The sequence below is a fragment of the Somniosus microcephalus genome, chromosome 11, assembly GCF_052327205.1.
Source record: "Somniosus microcephalus isolate GS21.2 chromosome 11, FLI_Smic_1.0, whole genome shotgun sequence".
Taxonomy (NCBI): domain Eukaryota; kingdom Metazoa; phylum Chordata; class Chondrichthyes; order Squaliformes; family Somniosidae; genus Somniosus; species Somniosus microcephalus.
In genome coordinates this window covers 60,641,506-60,660,736 of record NC_140997.1, presented here as the reverse complement: position 1 = coordinate 60,660,736, position 19,231 = coordinate 60,641,506, and the positions used below count along the sequence as shown (strand labels likewise).

Below are 19,231 nucleotides of genomic sequence, written 5' to 3'. Positions count from 1 at the left end.
TTCAAGGGAAGGTGGTATCCCTGGGCTAGAGAGGGGTGGAAACATTGGTAGGGTGCTCACTCCAGCTCACTGTCAATGTTTTCTGTGGGGTTTTTTCTTTCTACCCCCCCCCCCCCCCTCACCTCTGCAAAGAAAATTCTAGTACTTGTGCTTGTGGACTTCTGGATGCAGGGGAGGGAAGAAAAGGGAGAAAGATGATTTTGATCTATAATGGAAATTGTTTTGGTATGAGGAAAAAGCAAACCCTCCCACACCCCCCACAGCGCTTTTAAAGACCTGATGAGGTTCCAGTCTACATAATGTACCTTGTGTATGCACAAACTTCCTGTCCAACTTCCTCTTGTTTTTATTTGTTCTTGGGGTTTATTACCATGCCTAGTTGCTCTGAAGCATGAAGAGTCAACCACATAGTGTGAGACTAGAGCCTCATGTGGACCAGACCGGGTAAGGGTGGTAGGTTCCATTTTCCGAAGGAAATTTGTGAACTGTGTGGGTTTTACGACCATCCAGCAACTTTCATGATCATTTTCCAGTGCCCACAAATTACTGGTTCATTGATTTCAGTTTCACAACTTGCCAGGATGGGATTTGAAATTGCAACCTCTGGATTGCTAGTCCAGTATCCTAACTACTAAACTACCATGCCCATACATTTAACATAGAAGCTGCTTATATAAACATTTAGAATGGAAATCCTGTATGTAAGCAGTTGTCTGTAACAATGTAGTTGCGGGCTCAGTCCAGTAGATGGTGCTGAGGAGCTCGTTTCTGAAATTCCCTTCAATTTCTCCATCTTGTGTATGCATTTGTATGTGCATGTGTGTACATGTTATTAAAATATATATGTTGTGTATATGTATCTAAAAAATAATTAAAAATACACTTCCATTCATCAACTGACCAAGGGTAATGCCACAGGTAGTTTACTAATATTTCTAGAACTATTCCAGATTGTACATCTACCATTTATGGTTTCACTTTAATATGCTGTTGGATTTAGCATTATTATTGAGTAACTTTTTATGATAAATGTTTTTGAAAGCTGTAAACCGTGTTCAATCTTTTAAAAAGATATTGCATTTTAATTTAGAACGTACTCCAGAGGAAATAGAGAGGACAAAGCAGTTTGCAAAAGAGGTAGTGGACTTGCTGCGACATCAGTCTCATTGTCGTATGCCCTTTAGCAAATTTATACCGACATACCACCACCACTTTGGACGCCAGTGCAAACTCACTTACTATGGATTTAACAAACTCATGGAACTGTTTGAAGCTATACCTGATGTGTTGCAGGTGAGCATAAGGGCATGTGAACTAGATAGCTGACTTCAGTAAGCCAGGAATGTGGTGACATTCAAACAAAAGTTGAACAGTTTCTGGAAATTCAAACCATGTGTTCTCATTGCTATTAAACTAAAATTGAGGCTACTCCTTTTCAGTCATCCTGGCTTGTTATTTATGCATATCTAGTACAGTATTATTAAAACTTGGTAGTCACCTTTATCATTGCAGTATTCCTGAAAAGTTGGTGTGGTGGTAGTCACTTTTATCATTGCAGTATTCCTGAAAAGTTGGTGTGGTGTTGAAATTTAAGCTGAAGATGATACCTAGCAATAACAGGAGACTAAATATAATGCTGTAAACTAATTAGAATGAGTACAAATATTTGTTTTGACCAGCCAGTAAAATGTACAAGCTAAAAAAATCGGCCTTATTGTTAAATTCATTCTTGCAAGAGTTGTGTATGCAACTCTTAAATGTTCCACTTTAACTCAATCCCAGCTCTTTGAAGCCTTGAATTTGACATGCATTCAATGTACAGTGTAACAAGGCTACATTTGCTGTGATATTTTCATTAATATGTCTTTTAAATGGTATACAAATACTGTATCACAATGTGTAGTTAAATGTTAAAGTAGATTAGCCCATATCTTGCTTACATGTGGATTTTACTGTGCTCAAGAACCACATACAGTTGATTTTAGATGCGATGGGATGCAAAACTAAGACTATTCTTGATGCTGTATTTAAGGCAAGCAGTTTGTTTCATCTATCCTCATTGAAACTTCTACCTCACTAAAATCGCCTATTTCCACCTCTGGAATATTGCCCGACTTCGCCCCTGCCTCAGCTCATCTGCTAAAACCCTCATCCATGCTTATTGCTACCTCTAAACTTGAGTATTCCAACGCACTCCTGGCCAGCTTCCCATATTCTACCCTCCATAATCTTGAGGTCATTCAAAACTCTGCTGCCTGTGTCCTAACTTGCACCGAGTCCAGTTCACCCATCACACCTGTGCTCACTGACCTACATTGGCTCCCAGTTAAGGAATGCCTTTTTTTAAAAAAAAAAGAATTCTTATCCTTGTTTTCAAGTTGCTCCATGGCCCTCCCTATCTCTGTAATCTCCTCCAGCCCCATAACCCTCAGATATCTGCGCTCTTCCAATTCTGCCCTCTTGAGCATCCCTGATTTTAATCACTCCACCATTGGTGGCCGTGCCAAGGCCCTAAGCTCTGGAATTACCTCTCTGCCTCACTTTCCTCCTTTTTAAGGTGCTCCTTAAAACCTAACTCTTTGACCAAGCTTTTGGTCACCTGGCCTAATATATCCTTATGTGGCTTGGTGTCAGATTTTGTTTGCGCTCCTGTGAAGCGCCTTGAGACATTTTACGACATTAAAGGTGCTATATAAGTAGTTTTAGTACCACCACCTCCTGCTTGCCCTTACATAATCTGTCACATGCCTGATGCATTTATGTGTAGCTGACTGCAACACCCTCACCATCTCCAGAGAAAAGAAATTGAGTACGGTGGTGTCTTTCACACTTGGAGGCTGCAGAGGTCTGCAATCTACTGACATCACATTCTGAGCCTTTGTTAGCTCTGCCCCTCCGTCAGGTCAAGGAAGCTGAGCCTCTGTCTATAGACCCTGTTAGGTGGGTAGGGCTGCTGCAAGCTCTTCCCCACTGCTCCCTTCTCTGCTGCCCACTTGCAGCTCCCTCCACAACATGCCCTTGCTGATTTTGATCCTCATTCTCCATCGAAAGCAGCTACCCATCATGAACTTCTCTTAACAACTGTTATGTCTCCAAATCACTATCTCATACCAAGTATTAACAGCAAACCATAGCCTACAGTGACCTGAGGAAGAACCTGGGGGCACTGAAGCTATTCTCGCCTTCAGCCTCCTTACCTTTAACTGCCCCAATAAAATGAGATATTTGCACTCCTAATTCTGGCCACTTGCGTGTCCCAATTTTAATCGCTCCACCATTGGTGGCCATGTCTTCCGCTGCCAAGGCCCTGAGCTGTGGAATTCCCTCTCTGAACCTCTCTACCTCTTTTCCCTCTTAAGATGCTTCTTAAAACCTACCTTTTGGTCACCTGCCCTAATATCTCCTTATGTGGCTCTTGTCAAATTTTCTTTTATAATGCTCCTGTGAAGTGCCTTGGGACATTTTAGTAGTAGTATACAAAATGTTGGTTTTGCCACAGTTTAGAGACTACTGTGAGCAGTTGTGTACCTGAGATGGTTCTTTCAGACAGCACACTGCATTTGTGAATTCTATGAAGTGTTTAAAGAACTATGATGCAAATGATAATATTGTCCACAGGTCCTGGAGTGTGGAGAGGAAAAAATCCTTGTTTTAACAGAAAATGAGCAAATTAAAGCACTGACGTCCCAGCTTGTTAAATTGCTTAGGTCACAGAAGGACAATTGTATGATACTATCGGATTTCCTTCCAGAGTATAACAATACTTATGGATATACCCTGCGCCTCCAAGACTATGATGTCAACTCTGTTCCAGAGCTTATGCAGAAACTCTGCCATGTTGCAAAGGTATGTTGTTTAGTTACTTTGTTATGACTTCCCCATTGGGAGTTTTATTTGAGTGTCTTCGAATTAAGTATAACTTTTTTTTCCCCCCCCCCCCCCAAAAGATTGCTAGCACACCAGCAGGTAAGCAGCTCCAGCTGATAAACAGGAAGTCTCTTCGCACTCTAACTGCTCAACTTCTTGTGTTGTTGATGTCTCTGGATGGTATCTCACTCCTCACAATCGACGAACTTAAAAACCATTTTGATTCTTCTTATGGAAATCCTCTTGTCCCTTCTGAATATGGTTTCATGTCTTTGGCAGAACTGTTGAAGAGTTTGCCTTACCTGGTTGAGGTATGAATTCTCTAATAACTAGCATTGTTACAAAATTGCTTCTGGTAATGTATGAAAGCTGCTTTTATTCCATATTGTGCAATCTCCACATCAAAGTAGCAATTGCTGCATGTTCACCTATGATGCTGTCCTCCTTTTCTGGAAATTCACTTCCTTTATTGCTGTAGCATAATCATGATCTGATGCACACCTTTCTGCTATTTGTCTTATTTTGAGGAGCAGTTGTGTCCTTTCCTGCGCTACAGAAGTTTCTACTTGTTTTGATTTTGTTGCTTTTAGTTTTCAAATCTCTTCAGTTCCTAAGGATATATGGGGAAGGTTTCTTTCTCTCGAGTCTTAGCAAGTTGTTTTTGTTAACAAAAGTATTAGTTATCGAACCATTCAACCAGTTTTTTTTAGCATTGAGGCCTATTTGGGTCTTTTAAGGCTCCCGGATGCTGAAGTTTATATCAAAAGCAATAGGTTCACACTGCCTGATTTGTTGCCTTCAATTATCGCCTCATGAAATCTATTCCAAACTGCGCACAAGACCTTGATGCAAACTTTGAAAGGAATCCCTCGTCTCCACAATATACAAACTTAACTCATCCCAGAACAGGAAGGCCCCTGCATCGGGTGCAGTGAAGCATCCCTCAAACCCTTCTCTCCAGATCACATGGAGAGTACTGGACATGAGTAATAAGATTTTTGTTTCTTTACAAGGCTATGTATTAAAGATGCATTACCTCAACCATATTCTTTCAGCTTGCACAATAGGGGGTGTTTTATAGGTCTTGTAACTTCCTCTAGGATTGAACTGTCAGGATGTGCCCATTTAATGATATCTTCACCTACACAACCGGCCAAAGTTTCGGTAGGTGATGGTGATATAATCAGGGTACCAGACTGGGAAATCCTAGTGGAAGTGCTGTTAATCCCCTGGCAATTGCAATGCCAGGGTTGCTTGCACTATGCCTTGTTTTGAGGGGGATGTTCAAAACCAACCATTTCTTTGCCCAAATGTTTAGTTACATTACAGTTTTACATGGGGAATGCTGTCCTATTGTAACATGTAGTGAAATAAACCATTTTTTACTACAACTCTGTGTAGAAGATAAATTTTCGCTTATATTGTAGGGCCTGTTGTGTGACAAGAAATCTTCAGCTGAATTTAAAAAGGAAAGTTTATATTCTTAACACGGGTGGAGTCTGCCTCAAGGATATAACGGCATATATTTGGGGTTAAACTTCATTCATGGTTTTTGACATTGTCTCTTTTACTTTGTGGTAATTTGTCTCTGCTACTTTGTGGTAATTTGCCCTGTTTCCTTAATTGCCTGTTGTAGTAACTTGCATCAGGATTTAGATGGTGGAGAGGAATGCTGCTTATTAAACTTTATCTTTTTGGGTCAATTTGTGACAGGTATTCACTAATGAAACAGGAGAAGAATATGTGAAACTTACTAAAGTGTACCAGTTTGCTAAGAATGTGCGAGCCTTGCTGCACACCTACCACTACCAGCAAATCTTTCTGACCGAATTTCCCTCCACTTACCACAAGTACACAGGTGAAGTGCTACAGCCTAAAATATACGGCTATGCAAGCATAGAGGATCTCCTTGTTGCGATACCACAGGTAAAGTGAGATCATTAAGTATAAGTTTGTTTACTTTTAAACTGTGCAATGCCAAAATGTGTGACTTTTTCTGTTGTAGTCTTGCCATTTAACCCGTAGTTATTTCTGTGGACCTGCTAGCAGTTAGTCTGCCTGGGCCAGCTGGTTGTTTCAGCATACTGTGATTGTGCAACAAACTTGCAGTAGTAGATTAGCTGTATTACTATAATATGAACCCTAAACACACTCCTCACTGTGAAGTGACTGCACAGTTTTAAGCTAAATTTTGCACAGTGGTGCGTGAACCATTCTTTTGTCCCAGGAGACACGTTTTGTCTTAAACTAGAGAACTTAAAGAATTTTGAGCAGATTGTGGCTAATTCTGTGTAAGAGTGACTGCTGCAATGTTAAATTTAATGCCTTGTTATCCGTACCTTTTTTTTGGAAAGCTGTTCCTTTGTTGCTCACTGGAAAATCCAGGCCATTGAGGAATGGCAAATATGATATACTAGCTGGAGTACCAGAGAGAGAGAGAATTAAAATCCCGACTTGGTGACCCGGAGCCCCCGGTGCGCCGCCGCTCACCTGCTCGCTTCCCTCTCTCTCTGGACGTGCGGTTATTTTGTACGTTTTTTGAACGTTTTTTTAAAGTAAATACACACAACATAAGAACATAAGAAATAGGAGCAGGAGTAGGCCAATCGGCCCCTCGAGCCTGCTCCGCCATTCAATAAGATCATGGCTGATGTGGTCCTAACTGCCAATCCACTATCACAGAACCATCTCCTGCATCTAACAGAATTAGACACACGAAATAGGAGCAGGATCAGGCTACACGGCCCCTGGGCCCGCTCCGCTACCCACAGGGCCATGTCCGATCCGAACCTAGACTCATGTCCAAATTCCTGCCCGCTCCCCGTAACCCTTAATTCCCTTTACTTCTAGGAAACTGTCTATTTCTGTTTTAAATTTATGTAATGATGTAGCTTCTACAGCTTTTTGGGGCAGCATATTCCATGGACCTACCACCCTCTGAGTGAAGTAGCTCCTCCTCATCTCAGTTTTGAAAGAGCAGCCCCTTATTCTAAGACTGTGCCCCCTAGTTCTAGTTTCACCCATCATCGGGAACATCTTCCCTGCATCCACCCGATCCAACCCCTTCACAATCTTATATGTTTCAATAAGATCGCCTCTCATTCTTCTGAACTCCAATGAGTAGAGTCCCAATCGACTCAACCTCTCCTCATATGTCCATCCCCTCATCCCCGGGATTAACCGAGTGAACCACCTTTGTACTGACTCGAGAGCAAGTATGTCTTTTCTTAAGTATGGACACCAAAACTGTATGCAGTATTCCAGGTGCGGCCTCACCAATACCTTGTACAACTGAAGCAATACCTCCCTATTTTTATATTCTATCCCCCTAGCAATGAAAGCCAACATTCCATTGGCCTTCTTAATCACTTGCTGCACCTGCATACTAACCTTTTGAGTTTCGTGCACCAGGACCGCCAGATCCCTTTGTACTTCAGTACTTTCCAGTTTCTTGCCATTAAGATAATAACTTGCTCTACAATTTTTCCTGCCAAAGTGCATAACCTCACACTTTCCAGTATTGTATTCCATCTGCCAAATCTCTGCCCACTTACTTAGCCTGTCTATGTCCCCTTGAAGGTTTTTTATGTCCTCACTCAATACTTTCCCCCCCATCTTAGTATCATCTGCAAACTTTGATATGTTACACTCGGTCCCCTCCTCCAAATCGTTAATATAGATTGTAAAGAGTTGGGGACCCCAGCACTGACCCCTGTGGAACACCACTAGTTAATGATTGCCAGTCTGAGAATGAACCATTTATCCCAACTCTCTGCCTTCTGTTAGATAGCCAATCCTCTATCCATGCCAGAATATTATCCCCAATCCCGTAATTTTTTATCTTAAGCAATAATTTTTTGTGTGGCACCTTGTCAAATGCCTTTTGGAAGTCTAAATACACTATGTCCACTGGTTCCCCTTTATCCACCCTGTATGTTACTTCCTCAAAGAACTCCAGCAAATTTGTCAAACATGACTTACCCTTCATAAAACCATGCTGACTTTGTCCTATTAAATTATGATTATCCAAATGTCCTGTTACTGTCTCCTTAATAATGGACTCCAAAATTTTACCTACCACAGATGTTAGGCTAACCGGTCTATAGTTTCCAGCCTTCTGTCTACTGCCCTTTTTAAATAAGGGTGTTACATTAGCAGTTTTCCAGTCTGCCGGGACCATTGCCGAGTCCAGGGAGTTTTGGAAAATTATTACCAATGCATCCACAATCCCTACCGCCACTTCCCTCAAGACCCTAGGATGTAAGCCATCAGGTCCAGGTGATTTATCCGCCTTGAGTCCCATTATTTTACCGAGTACCACTTCCTTAGTGATTTTGATCGTGTTTAGCTCCTCTTCTCCCCCCCCCCCCCCCTTTAGCCCCCTGTTTGTCCAGTGTTGGGATATTCTTAGTGTCCTCTACTGTAACGACTGATACAACATATTCATTCAGTGTTTTTGCCATCTCCATATTTCCCACCATTAATTTCCCGGTCTCATCCTCTAAGGGACCAACATTTACTTTAGCCACCCTTTTTCTTTTTATATAAAACTAACAACTCTTACTATCTGTTTTTATATTTTTTGCTAATTTACTTTCATAATCTATCTTCCCTTTCTTAATCTTTTTGTTACTTTTTGCTGTCTTTTAAAGTTTTCCCAATCCTTTGTCCTCCCACTAGATTTGGCTACCTTATATGCCCTTGTTTTTAGTCGAATACTATCCTTAATTTCTTTACTTAGCCACGGATGGCTGTCTTTTCTTTTACACCCTTTTCTTCTCAGTGGAATATATATTTTTTGGAAGTTGTAAAATAACTCCTTAAATGTACACCACTGATCATGTATCGTCTTACCCTTTAATCTATTTTCCCAATCCACTCTACTCAATTCCACTCTCATACCTTCATAGTCTCCTTTATTCAAGCTTAGCACGCTTGTTTGAGATCCAACCTTCTCACCCTCTAATTGAATATGGAATTCAACCATGTTATGGTCACTCATTCCAAGGGGATCCTTTACTAGGACATTTTTAATTAATCCTGTCTCGTTACACAGGACCAGATCTAAGGTTGCCTGCCCCCTGGTCGGTTCAGTTACATACTGCTCAAGAAACCCATCCCTAATATACTCAATGAACTCATCCTCAAGACAGCCCTGCCCAATTTGATTTGTCCAATTAATATGATAGTTAAAATCCCCCATAATTATAGATGTTCCCTTATTACAAGCCTCAACTATTTCCTGATTGATACTCCGTCCAACAGAGTTGCCACAGTTCGGAGGCCTATAGACTACGCCCACTAGTGTTTTTTCCCCCCTTATTCCTTACCTCCACCCAAACTGTTTCATTATCCTGATCTTTTGACCCAATATCATTTCTCTGTATTACAGTGATTCCTTCCTTTATTAACATAGCCACCCCACCTCCCCTTCCTTCCTGCCTGTCCTTCCTGATCGTTAAATAACCTGGTATGTTTAATTCCCAGGCATTGTCACCCTGCAGCCATGTTTCTGTAATGGCCACAAGATCATCATACCCATATGTAGTTATTTGTGCCATTAACTCATCTATTTTGTTACGAATGCTATGTGCATTCAGATAGAGAACTTTCAAAGATGTTTTGTGACACTTAGTTCCTGCTTTTGCCCTTTTTATTACTTTACCTTTTACTCCATACCTTCTGCCCCTTCCTGACATGCTCTGGTTTTTAATTTCCCCACTGCTACCTAAGTCTATGACCTTCTCTGTTGTCATTTGTATTATTTGCTCTCTAGGAACCTCCCCCCCCACTAGCTAGTTTAAAGCCCTCTCTACAGCCCTAGTTATATGATCCGCCAGGACTCTAGTCCCAGCACTGGCCAAGTGAAGCCCGTCCCAACGGAACAGCTCCCTCCTGCGCCAGTACTGGTGCCAGTGTCCCAGGAAGCAAAACACATTTCTCCCACACCAGTCTTTGAGCCACGCATTTAACTCTCTAATTTTATTTGTCCTAGCCAAATTCGCTCGTGGCTCAGGTAATAATCCAGAGATTATTACCCTTGTGGTTCTGCTTTTTAATTTGGCCCCTAGCTGCTCAAACTCCCTCAGCAGAACCTCCTTCCTTGTCCTATCTATGTCATTGGTACCAACATGGACCACGACAACTGGATCCTCCCCCTCCAAGTTTCTCTCCAGTCCAGAGGAGATGTCCTTAACCCTGGCACCGGGCAGGCAACACAGCCTTCGGGACTCTCGCTCTCGGCTGCAGAGAACTCTATCTATCCCCCTAACGATACTATCCCCTACCACTACAACATTTCTTTTAACTCCCCCCACTTGAATGGCCCCCCGCTCCACGGTGCTGTGGCCAGGTTGCTCATCCTCCCTGCAGTCCCTGTTCCCATCCTCACGGGGAGTAAGAGCCTCGAACCTGTTGGACAAGTGCAAGGGCTGCGGCTCCTCCAACACTACCTCCTGGATCCCCGTACCTGCCTCACTTCTAGTCACGCCATCCTGACCCTGGCCACGGACTACATCTGAATTAATTAATCTAATTGGTGTGACTACCTCCTGATACAGAGTCCAGGTAACTCTCCCCCTCCCTGATGTGTCTCAGTGTTTGAAGCTCGGTCTCCAGCTCTTCAACACGGAGCCGGAATTCCTCGAGCAGCCAACACTTACTGCAAATGTGATCACCGTGAGCATCAATGGTGTCCACCAGCTCCCACATATTGCAGCAGCAACACATTGCCTGATCTCCCATTCTATGTAATTAATTAAATTTATTAATATTATTCTTAAATACCCTCTGCCTCGATTCTAGATGGTGAATATCACACCTTAGAAACTATAAACCAAGGAGATTTAAGCTTAAAAAGGGAGAAATACTTACCAACCAATCACTTACCCGCTTTGTGGTGACGTTACACCTTGAATACTTTTTACCTCTCTCCTTCCCTGAGATTGGAGATTGGTACGCCTCTGGGGCCTCTTGTAGTCGCTCTGCCGCTCGGCTCCGCTTCCACCCACTGCCGATGCCGCACTGGGGCCTACCTGAGCCTTTGGGGCCTCTTGTAGTCGCTCTGCCGCTCAGCTCCGCCTCCACCCACACCTATGACACTCCCCTAATCATAAGCTTTTTTTTGATATAACATATGTGTAGGTACGCTCTAACTTTTGAGTGATGCCCGGACATCCACACAGACAGACCGACACCACGATCCTTTTTTATATATATATAGATTATGAAGCCACGATGTTGCTGGTTGTTCTGATCATGTGCATCGCCTGTACAAAGCTGGTAACCTCTCCCATCCTAGGAGAAGATGGGTTGCTATGGTGGGTTAGAACACACTGCTCTGGGACATTGGCTCAAAACTAGCTACAGGAAACTTTGTGCTATCCGGCAATCTGGAACCACTGGCAAAAATCAGCAGCCGTTTTTTATTCTTTTTGTTTTTTTTGCTTTGTTTGAACAGTCAAGCTGTGCAAGGTCTGTAGCTATAGCAACAGCTTCAGCTACAGAGCTTTAGGGCCACACCCGAGTGTTTAGAAGCTGTTGCTAAGCAACAGTGTTTGTTGTCAAATACGGAGATAAGAATCTCCGTATCTCTCAACATTAACTCTGGAGAGTACGGCAGTTTTGAGGCAACGGCAGCAGCTCGGTCCCGTGGGTGGCGGATAGCACAAAGTTTCCTGTAATTTAATCGAATGAAAGTCTCCTCTCTCGCTGTGAAGTGACTTTGTGCAGTTTTAAGCTAAACTTTGCACAGTGGTGTGTGAGCCATTCTTTTGTCCCAGGAGACACGTTTCGTCTTAAACTAGAGAACTTAAAGAATTTGGAGCAGATTGTGGCAAATTCTGCCACTTTTTTGTGCTTTCATTCTGGGTTAGAGTGACAACCATGTGAAAGAACATAAGCACAAGAAGCTTGACCGGCACAAGTTGGATTGTCCCAAGCCACTAAATGTCAGCCAGTATTTGAAGGAAAGCTTTTCAGATAAACTTGTTACTTTTTAGTACGTGTGGGGTTTTAAACTTTTAATTTTTTTTTAATATTCTCCATTTTGAACAGGTCATCTGGATAAAAGGACATGGACACAAAAGAATAGTAGTTTTAAAAAATGATATGAAAGGTAAAGTTTGTTTTAAACTGAACAAAACGTTCTGATTTTTAAGTGCCATTTTCTTTGCTAATAAAGCAGTTGTTGAAAGGGGAAATTACAGAAATGTTTACTGAAAAGATTTATGCTTGTGCCCCAAACCACCACATCAGCAAGGAAAACTGCAACAATGACTTGGTGATCCAGTAAGATTTGTATAAACTTTCTGCATTTTTAGACTGGTTAGAGAGGAAGAAAAAAGCAGAGGGACCATGAGAAGCAAGAGCTCTGATTATTAATCTTCCCCCTCCCTTCCTTCTTCGTTTAGGGATGCTGAATTGAACTTCATTATCCTTTATAGTTGCCCTAGCTGAAAATTACTAACTCTCTGTAGAGACCACGAAAGCAAAGTAATTGGCCAAGCAAATAAAATTAAAAATAAATGCTGCTATTGCTGTACATTTAAATGGTCCTTTCTGGCCATGAATTAACCTTTTTATAAAAAAAAAAAAAAAAAAATGTCCTTCCAAACTAACTGCAGTTGCATGGCCTTTTATTCTACTTTTTTTTTTCTCCTGCTTCCCCCCCCCCCCCTCCAGTTCGTAACAGCTCTGCCAGTTGTTCTCCTGCTTGTATGGTTGAAGAACACGAGCAGATACAAGAAGGCCCAAAACGACCAGTGACCTTGGCTGTAGAGAATTCCAGTGACATTGAGACAAAGGAGTTTGAAACTTCCAGCTCCTGTAAGTAATGGATTTCATAAGTCAATGTGTTGCAACAATCGGTCCCCTCTAGCTCTGGAATAGGATATGTAAGAAATTATTTGGCAGCACCCCTCAAGCCAGTGACCTCCACCACCTAGAAGGACAAGGGCAGCAGGTGCATGGGGAACACTATCACCTCCAAGTCTCTCTCCATTCTGACTTGAACATATATCGCCGTTCCTTCATTGTCGCTGGGTCAACATCCTGGAACTCCCTACCTAACAGCATTCTGGGAGCAGCTGGACTGCAGCAGTTCCAAGAAGACGGCCCACCACCTTTTTTAAGGCAACTCTGGATGGGCAATAAATTCCAGCCTTGCCAGCAACGCCCACATCCCGGGAATAAATATTTTTTTAAAAACTGATGGGGGTGAGTAGGTCTGGCAATTGTGCAAAGGAAGGATATTTAACCCCATGAGTTCTCTTAGCATTGGTATCTTTTTGTAAACACACAGTACGGCTATTGTTTGCAAACTGGGTGATGATCAAGAATAACACTAGTTCTAATATGTGCAGTCCTGACCAAGCTGCTCGATGTAGTGACTAATGGGCCAGAGTTGCTGTTGGAAAGCTGTGGAGAGACTTGGATATTGGAATACCTGCACGGCTTCTCTGCAGGTGGCAGAATGAGGGGCTTTGGAAGCTGAAATATGAAATTGGGTAGTTTGTTCTTGATAATCGTAACCTCAAAAGCAAGTCTCACGATTCAGAGAAACCACTAGATGCATCTAAATTCAATTCTGAATCCTGCAAAGACTGACAAAATTAACAAATTTCCACAGAGCAGTGACCACAAAAAAGTCAATGTTTAAACTGGATGATTATTAAACTACATATTTTATAATGTAGTGGTATCTTACTGTTCATATTGTGAACTGATTATCAGCAAAGTAAGGCAGATAGTAATGTAAATTTTCATTTAAAATTTTTCAAATGCTGTGTAGTTCCTTTTTGTTCCAAAATGTGTGTTGATGTACAAGATTTTATGGGAATGCAATGTATGGTATAGAGGGCATTGACTACTAAATATGTTCTGTAATGTGCACAACTTGTAACGTGCATCACTTTTCATAGGTTCATACCAGACTGAACAAGAGCTTCTCTGCCTTAGTAACCCATCTCCCATTGACTTGCTGTGTGGACCCGTCCCATCCTGCTTGCCATCCCCTCAGCTCAGACCAGACCCGGTTATTCTTGAAAATGCTGATCTTATTCAGTTTGAGGAACGGCCACCTAATGTTGCAGGTTGAGAACAAATTTTAATTTTTCCCTTTCAGATACTGTCAATAAAGTTTCTGCTATATAATGGATTAGAACTGTATATTCCACAATATTAGGGATACATTAATATAATCACTTGTGGTGTGGGGAAAGAAGTATAGTTCATTAAAGGAGCAGTAAAAACTATTTAATACTGGCTGCTGTCGCACTGCTTATAAAAAAGACTTGCATTTATATAGTGCTTTTCATGACCCCTGGACATCCCAAAGCGTTTTACAGCCAATTAAGTACTTTTTGAAGTGTAGTCACTGTTGTAATGTGGGGAAACACAGCGGCCAAATTGCACACAGCAAGGTCCCACAAACAGCAAAGCGACACGACCAGATAATCTGTTAGTTGAGGGATAAATATTGGCCAGGACACCAGGGAGAACTCCGCTACTCTTTAAAATAGTGCCATGGGATCTTTTGCGTCCACCTGAGAGGGCAGATGGGGTCTCGGTTTAACATCTCATCCAAAACACGGCACCTCCGACAGTGCAGCACTCCCTCAGTACTGCACTAGAGTGTCAGCCTAGATTTTGTGCTCAAGTCTCGAGTGGACAAAAGAAAACATTTGCATTACCCTCACTTTTTGCTGTTCCCTCTCTTTTCCTTTCTGAGTCTGAGAAATATGGGCTGAGTAGCACAAGCAGCTGTGCACTGAGGGGATGGAAGATTTAGGTTTGGCAGAGCAGAGAATCCAAGCAAGTGCAGGATGAAATTGTTTTTTAAAACCAAAATAATTAGGGCTTTAAAAATGGGGAATATGAGCAAAGATTGAAAATAAAGGCTGCCTTGTATGTTGTGGAATTGATTGGTCCATACCAAGCAGATGATCATGTAATTGCCAATCAGCAATGCTGGATAGACTACTCCTATAGTGATGCTTTATTAGACACACAACATTTTGATGACTTATGGATCAGATAATTGTGACTTGGGCTAAATGCAAGGGACCATAACTTTAACCTTGTGCATGGGGGAAGAGCTGATGAGTTATTTGTCTTGGTAATGACCTTCAAATGATTTTTTTTACACTTTTCAATCCTAAAGTTGTGTATTTTGCAGCTTTTAAAATACAATCCAAGTCAATTAAGTGATGAAGCTGTTGGATGAATAACCCAGTTATATAGGTAGCTGGGGCCAATTAATGTCAATTGCAAAGATGTCTTGGAATAGAAACGTCTAAATCAATTGACACCTGAAGTTAGAATGTCACGGTAATTGAGTGTGGGGAGGGGGAAAGTAGTATGCAACTTTTAACATGGAATGATCAAGGTTTCAAAATGTATTATAATGCTGTATAATTTTCTAAACAGACATGTTGAGCTTGACAGAGGAGGAGAAAACTGTCCTTCCTGCAGCTATGACTGAAGAGGCTTTTACCAGTGGCAGTGTTATCAACCAGATTAAAGAAAATGTTCCCACTGTGTCTCAACCCCAGGATATGCATGAAACCAAGTCACTGCACCTGGAAGTGACTGACAGCCCTGTTAAGAAGCCCAGAAATAAAGTGAAGTTGGCAGCAAATTTCTCACTGGCATCCCCCATTAATCTTTAAATGAATTTAAGGGGAAAAGAAGTGGCTTGTGTACTGAAGAATTTTACTATTTAAAGCACTAAAATTGATTCCAAAGTGCTAAATCCAAAGAATTACACACCTTTTTATCTCCGCCTTCTACTTCTGTATTTAAACTATTTAAAAAGAGCCACAAAACATATAGGAAGAAAACTTGGTCTGTATTTGGAGCTTAACCCAAAACTTTTGTTGAATTTGCTGTAGTCCATGATCTTTCTTGGCTGCAATTAAGATTCCAAGATTTGTGTATAGTTTGTTATAATTTAGATATTTGTGATGTTTGACCAAGGTTTTTGTTTTTAAGGTCAAAGAAAGCAGTGTTTTTCTTGCACTAAAAAGCCTGTTCATATTATATCTCCAACTTCCAAGGTTTTTAGTAAAATGCATGATATCTCAAAATCTGATAGTTGAGGTTTTTTGATCTGATACCTACAGTCTTGTATAATCTAACTGTACAAGTGTAGTTGAAATGTTTAGAATGTCGCTTGAATGGCTTGTAATTATAATCTAGGCTCCAGTTTTGTTTACCTGTCTGTAGAAAGAATAGATTGTGTTCAGTGGTTTTGTTCATAATGTCCTGTAGTTGAAGAATGGAACTAAAAAGAACCTCCTAGTAGTGCAAATTATGTTGGGATGTGATGGCTTCCCATAAGGTTTAGGTTGTGAGTTTTTACTGCAAGTTGGTTTAATCAGTTCTCTCCAATCCTGACTTCATGAATTACATCTAGAAGCTGAATTCACCATTGCCTTAGCAATCTGCTACACTTATGGTGTGTCTCCAGTCTGATGCTGGTGGCACTGGTGCAGAAATGTGAAATATGCATTTATTGCATAAATCACAGGTCATGGGTCAGGTAAGGAAAACTGTTTAAAAGTTATCATTTCCACTTGACAGTTAAAGGAGCTGAATCGCCCCCTGAAAGTGTGGAAATGTCAAGGTTTTGCTGTTAAACCTTGTGTTTATTTTTAAAGCCATTTTTCATTGGGGAGCTGTGTATAAAGTAACAGTCACAGAAGGTTGTCTTTTTAATGTGGACTGCTTTTATTCCATTGTGTTTTTGAGTAGTTGCTGTTGGGAAGTTTTAAGTCTATTAAGTGTCAGAGTTGGTGACAGCAGTGCCAGTGTGATGACCTTGGACAAGGTTAGAAAGATTTGATACTGTGGCAGTAGGCCCATTAGGGCCTTCTGGACAGAATCTGGCTTTTACAATGGGTTGTATTTGCCAGGACACAGATTTTCTAGATTACAGGTAACCTATTTTTTTTTTTAAAAAAAGGTTCTCCACTGGTGCCAGAGATTCTGAGTTTATGTTTAGTGTAATTACTGAAACAAACTTTCTCTACAGACTTGCACCTGTGACGTAATGCAAATTTATAATGTGCATAAACATTGAAATATTAGCTTCAGCAATGTTGGAAAGTAGCAAAACTGGAATAAATTGAACAATTGTATGGAAACATCTGTTTCAAGTTAAAACTGGAACTCATGCTGAAGATAAATTTGGATAAGGTGTTTAATGTCTGTGCATTAGTACTTAAGTAGATTTTTTAAAATCTTATTGAATGGCAGCAGATTAGATGCTAAAGAAGTCAATGTGCAGTAACTATTGCTGAACACCTTTTAACAGTTCCTGCTTGGAATATCAGCAAAGAGGAACAGAAATATTCTGATTTATTATTATTACAAGCCACTCAAGTCACAGTATAGTCGGTTTCTGGTTTTGTGATGTCTAAAACCCACAGTATGTTTGTTATAGTAATTGTTCTGAAATGGTGGCTTATATATGCAGAGCTGCATAAATTTGTGTTGGTAATCTCTAGACTGATTTGAATAACATACTTTGTACAACTGATGTAAACTGGTAGAGACACATTTGTTTGAGGTCTTCAAACATTATTATGTTGACTAAGTATTGGATATTTCTGAAAATATGACAAGGGCTCCTGCTTTGTTTCCTTTCTATGAATGTCCAACAAAAATAGAACCAGAAAAATGGCTTATCAAATGCTGGCTGCTTTTGTTTGGGACCAAATTTATTTTGCCATGAATAAAAATTTTACAGCAAGCATATTTCCTGTTTGGATTGTCCTTCATTTTGGTTAAATGTTTTTTAGCTTATTAGTGGGGTGGGGGGGTGGGTGGTGGAGTTGGTAAATGAGACACATTTGGCTGCAGTCTCTTATCTGCATGAAGGCAACTAAATTTCTAGTTCATTAAATTTATAATGCATTCTGTATTTTAAACTTGACACTTTTTAAAATAAATCATTAACTACATTGACAAATGTGATATTTTTTAATAGAAATATGTGTAAAATAGATGTGATGTGGTAAGAATTTGAAGAGAAGCCAAAGTACAGCTAGAGAATGATCAAAAGCAATAAATGAAGGTAGAGGTGGGATTGGTAAAAGTGGATGGAAGAAATGGTGTAATGGCCAAATGTGCAAAGCCATGAATATATAGAAGGGTTACATCCATGATTTCTCATACAGACTTATTCTTAGCTGGCGGCTGCAGTGCAGTACAGTATGAAGACTAGGCACTTCCCTACAAGGAGGGGAAACATTGGAAGACAAATTGGCCCAGATTTTGGTGCAACAATAATGGCAAGACTATCGGCGCTCGCTGCTGTCAGTGTAAATCTGTCAACTTCTGGCGTCTGCATAAGTGCAGTTAAAGGCAGAAATCCAGAAGTTACTGTCAAAGATATCCTGCTCCACAGGGTGCACTTTTGTAGTCCTCGCAGATTCGGCACTGAAATCACTGTAATGGCGTGAAGTTGGGATACTTACCCACAATGTTCCCGTTAAACCTTTGTTGGGTGCGCTACCCCTTGTGGCCCATTCAAAATACTGCGCATGTGCGGTTTTTCCCATTTAAAAGCCAGTGAACTGGCTGCGCGCGAGTTGCAGAGCGCTGTGCAGTCGCGCAGCTTAAAAAAACATTGCTTGGTCACTAGTTCCGCATTTAAAAACGGCTGAAAATGTTAGGGCTAGTGAGTATTCAACGGCATATTAAGTGATAATTACTGCTGAACAACCTCTCTGGCCCTGTAAAATTAATTTTACAAGTATGGAGACAGGAATTTTCCCCTTTTATTAAAAAAAAAGGGGTGGGTTTGGAACGTTGGGGCAGTTAGTGTTGAAAATGGGCTTCCCAACCTGATCCCGCCTCCAACGCGCGCTCATTTTACCGGGGGGGGGGGTGCGGACCAACCCGCTCCGAGGGGGCGTTACCTCAATTTAAATATTGTAATGAGGCTGGAAGCCTTTTTTCCACATAGTGAAATCTGGCAGTTAAAGAGGCGGGGACAGTGGCTTTATACCTACCTCCTGAATCCAGGGTCCCGACCATACCCCCGGACCTCCGATCACCTTCCTGGGCCTTCTGCCCTATCCCTCTCCAACCTCCGCCCCCCCCCCACCCCTCACAGCCAAAACGATGATGAGGCCGGCTATGATACTCTCATTTTCTCCCGATCCCTGGCCGACCCCGCCGATGCTCTCTCCAGCCTCCTGATCCCCGACCCCTGCCGATGGTCTCTTCAGCCTCCCAATCCCCTACCACTGCCGACTCTCACTCTCTTCCCTCCCCCGATCCCCGCCGATGCTTTCTTCTCCCCCTCCTCTCACGATCCCTCACTTCTGAGGCCCGTCCGCAGCCAGCCAGCCCCTCA

The 19,231-nt window shown here is 41.5% G+C and overlaps 1 protein-coding gene across 5 annotated transcripts in view; it reads left to right on the top strand.

The window, feature by feature from the left end:
* marf1 (meiosis regulator and mRNA stability factor 1) overlaps window positions 1-17,625 on the top strand; it is a 61,033-nt gene extending 43,408 nt beyond the window's left edge. For 3 of the 5 annotated variants that reach the window (XM_086000797.1, XM_086000793.1, XM_086000794.1), the window contains exons 20-27: window positions 1,091-1,293; window positions 3,619-3,846; window positions 3,948-4,178; window positions 5,581-5,793; window positions 11,923-11,983; window positions 12,550-12,693; window positions 13,788-13,958; window positions 15,295-17,625. In XM_086000797.1, the coding sequence (XP_085856923.1) occupies window positions 1,091-1,293; window positions 3,619-3,846; window positions 3,948-4,178; window positions 5,581-5,793; window positions 11,923-11,983; window positions 12,550-12,693; window positions 13,788-13,958; window positions 15,295-15,536 (1,493 nt within the window). In that variant the 3' untranslated portion in view covers window positions 15,537-17,625. The remainder of the gene's footprint in view (window positions 1-1,090; window positions 1,294-3,618; window positions 3,847-3,947; window positions 4,179-5,580; window positions 5,794-11,922; window positions 11,984-12,549; window positions 12,694-13,787; window positions 13,959-15,294) is intronic. The other 2 variants (XM_086000795.1, XM_086000796.1) reach the window with 2 other exon arrangements.
* Window positions 17,626-19,231: the final 1,606 nt, after the last annotated feature.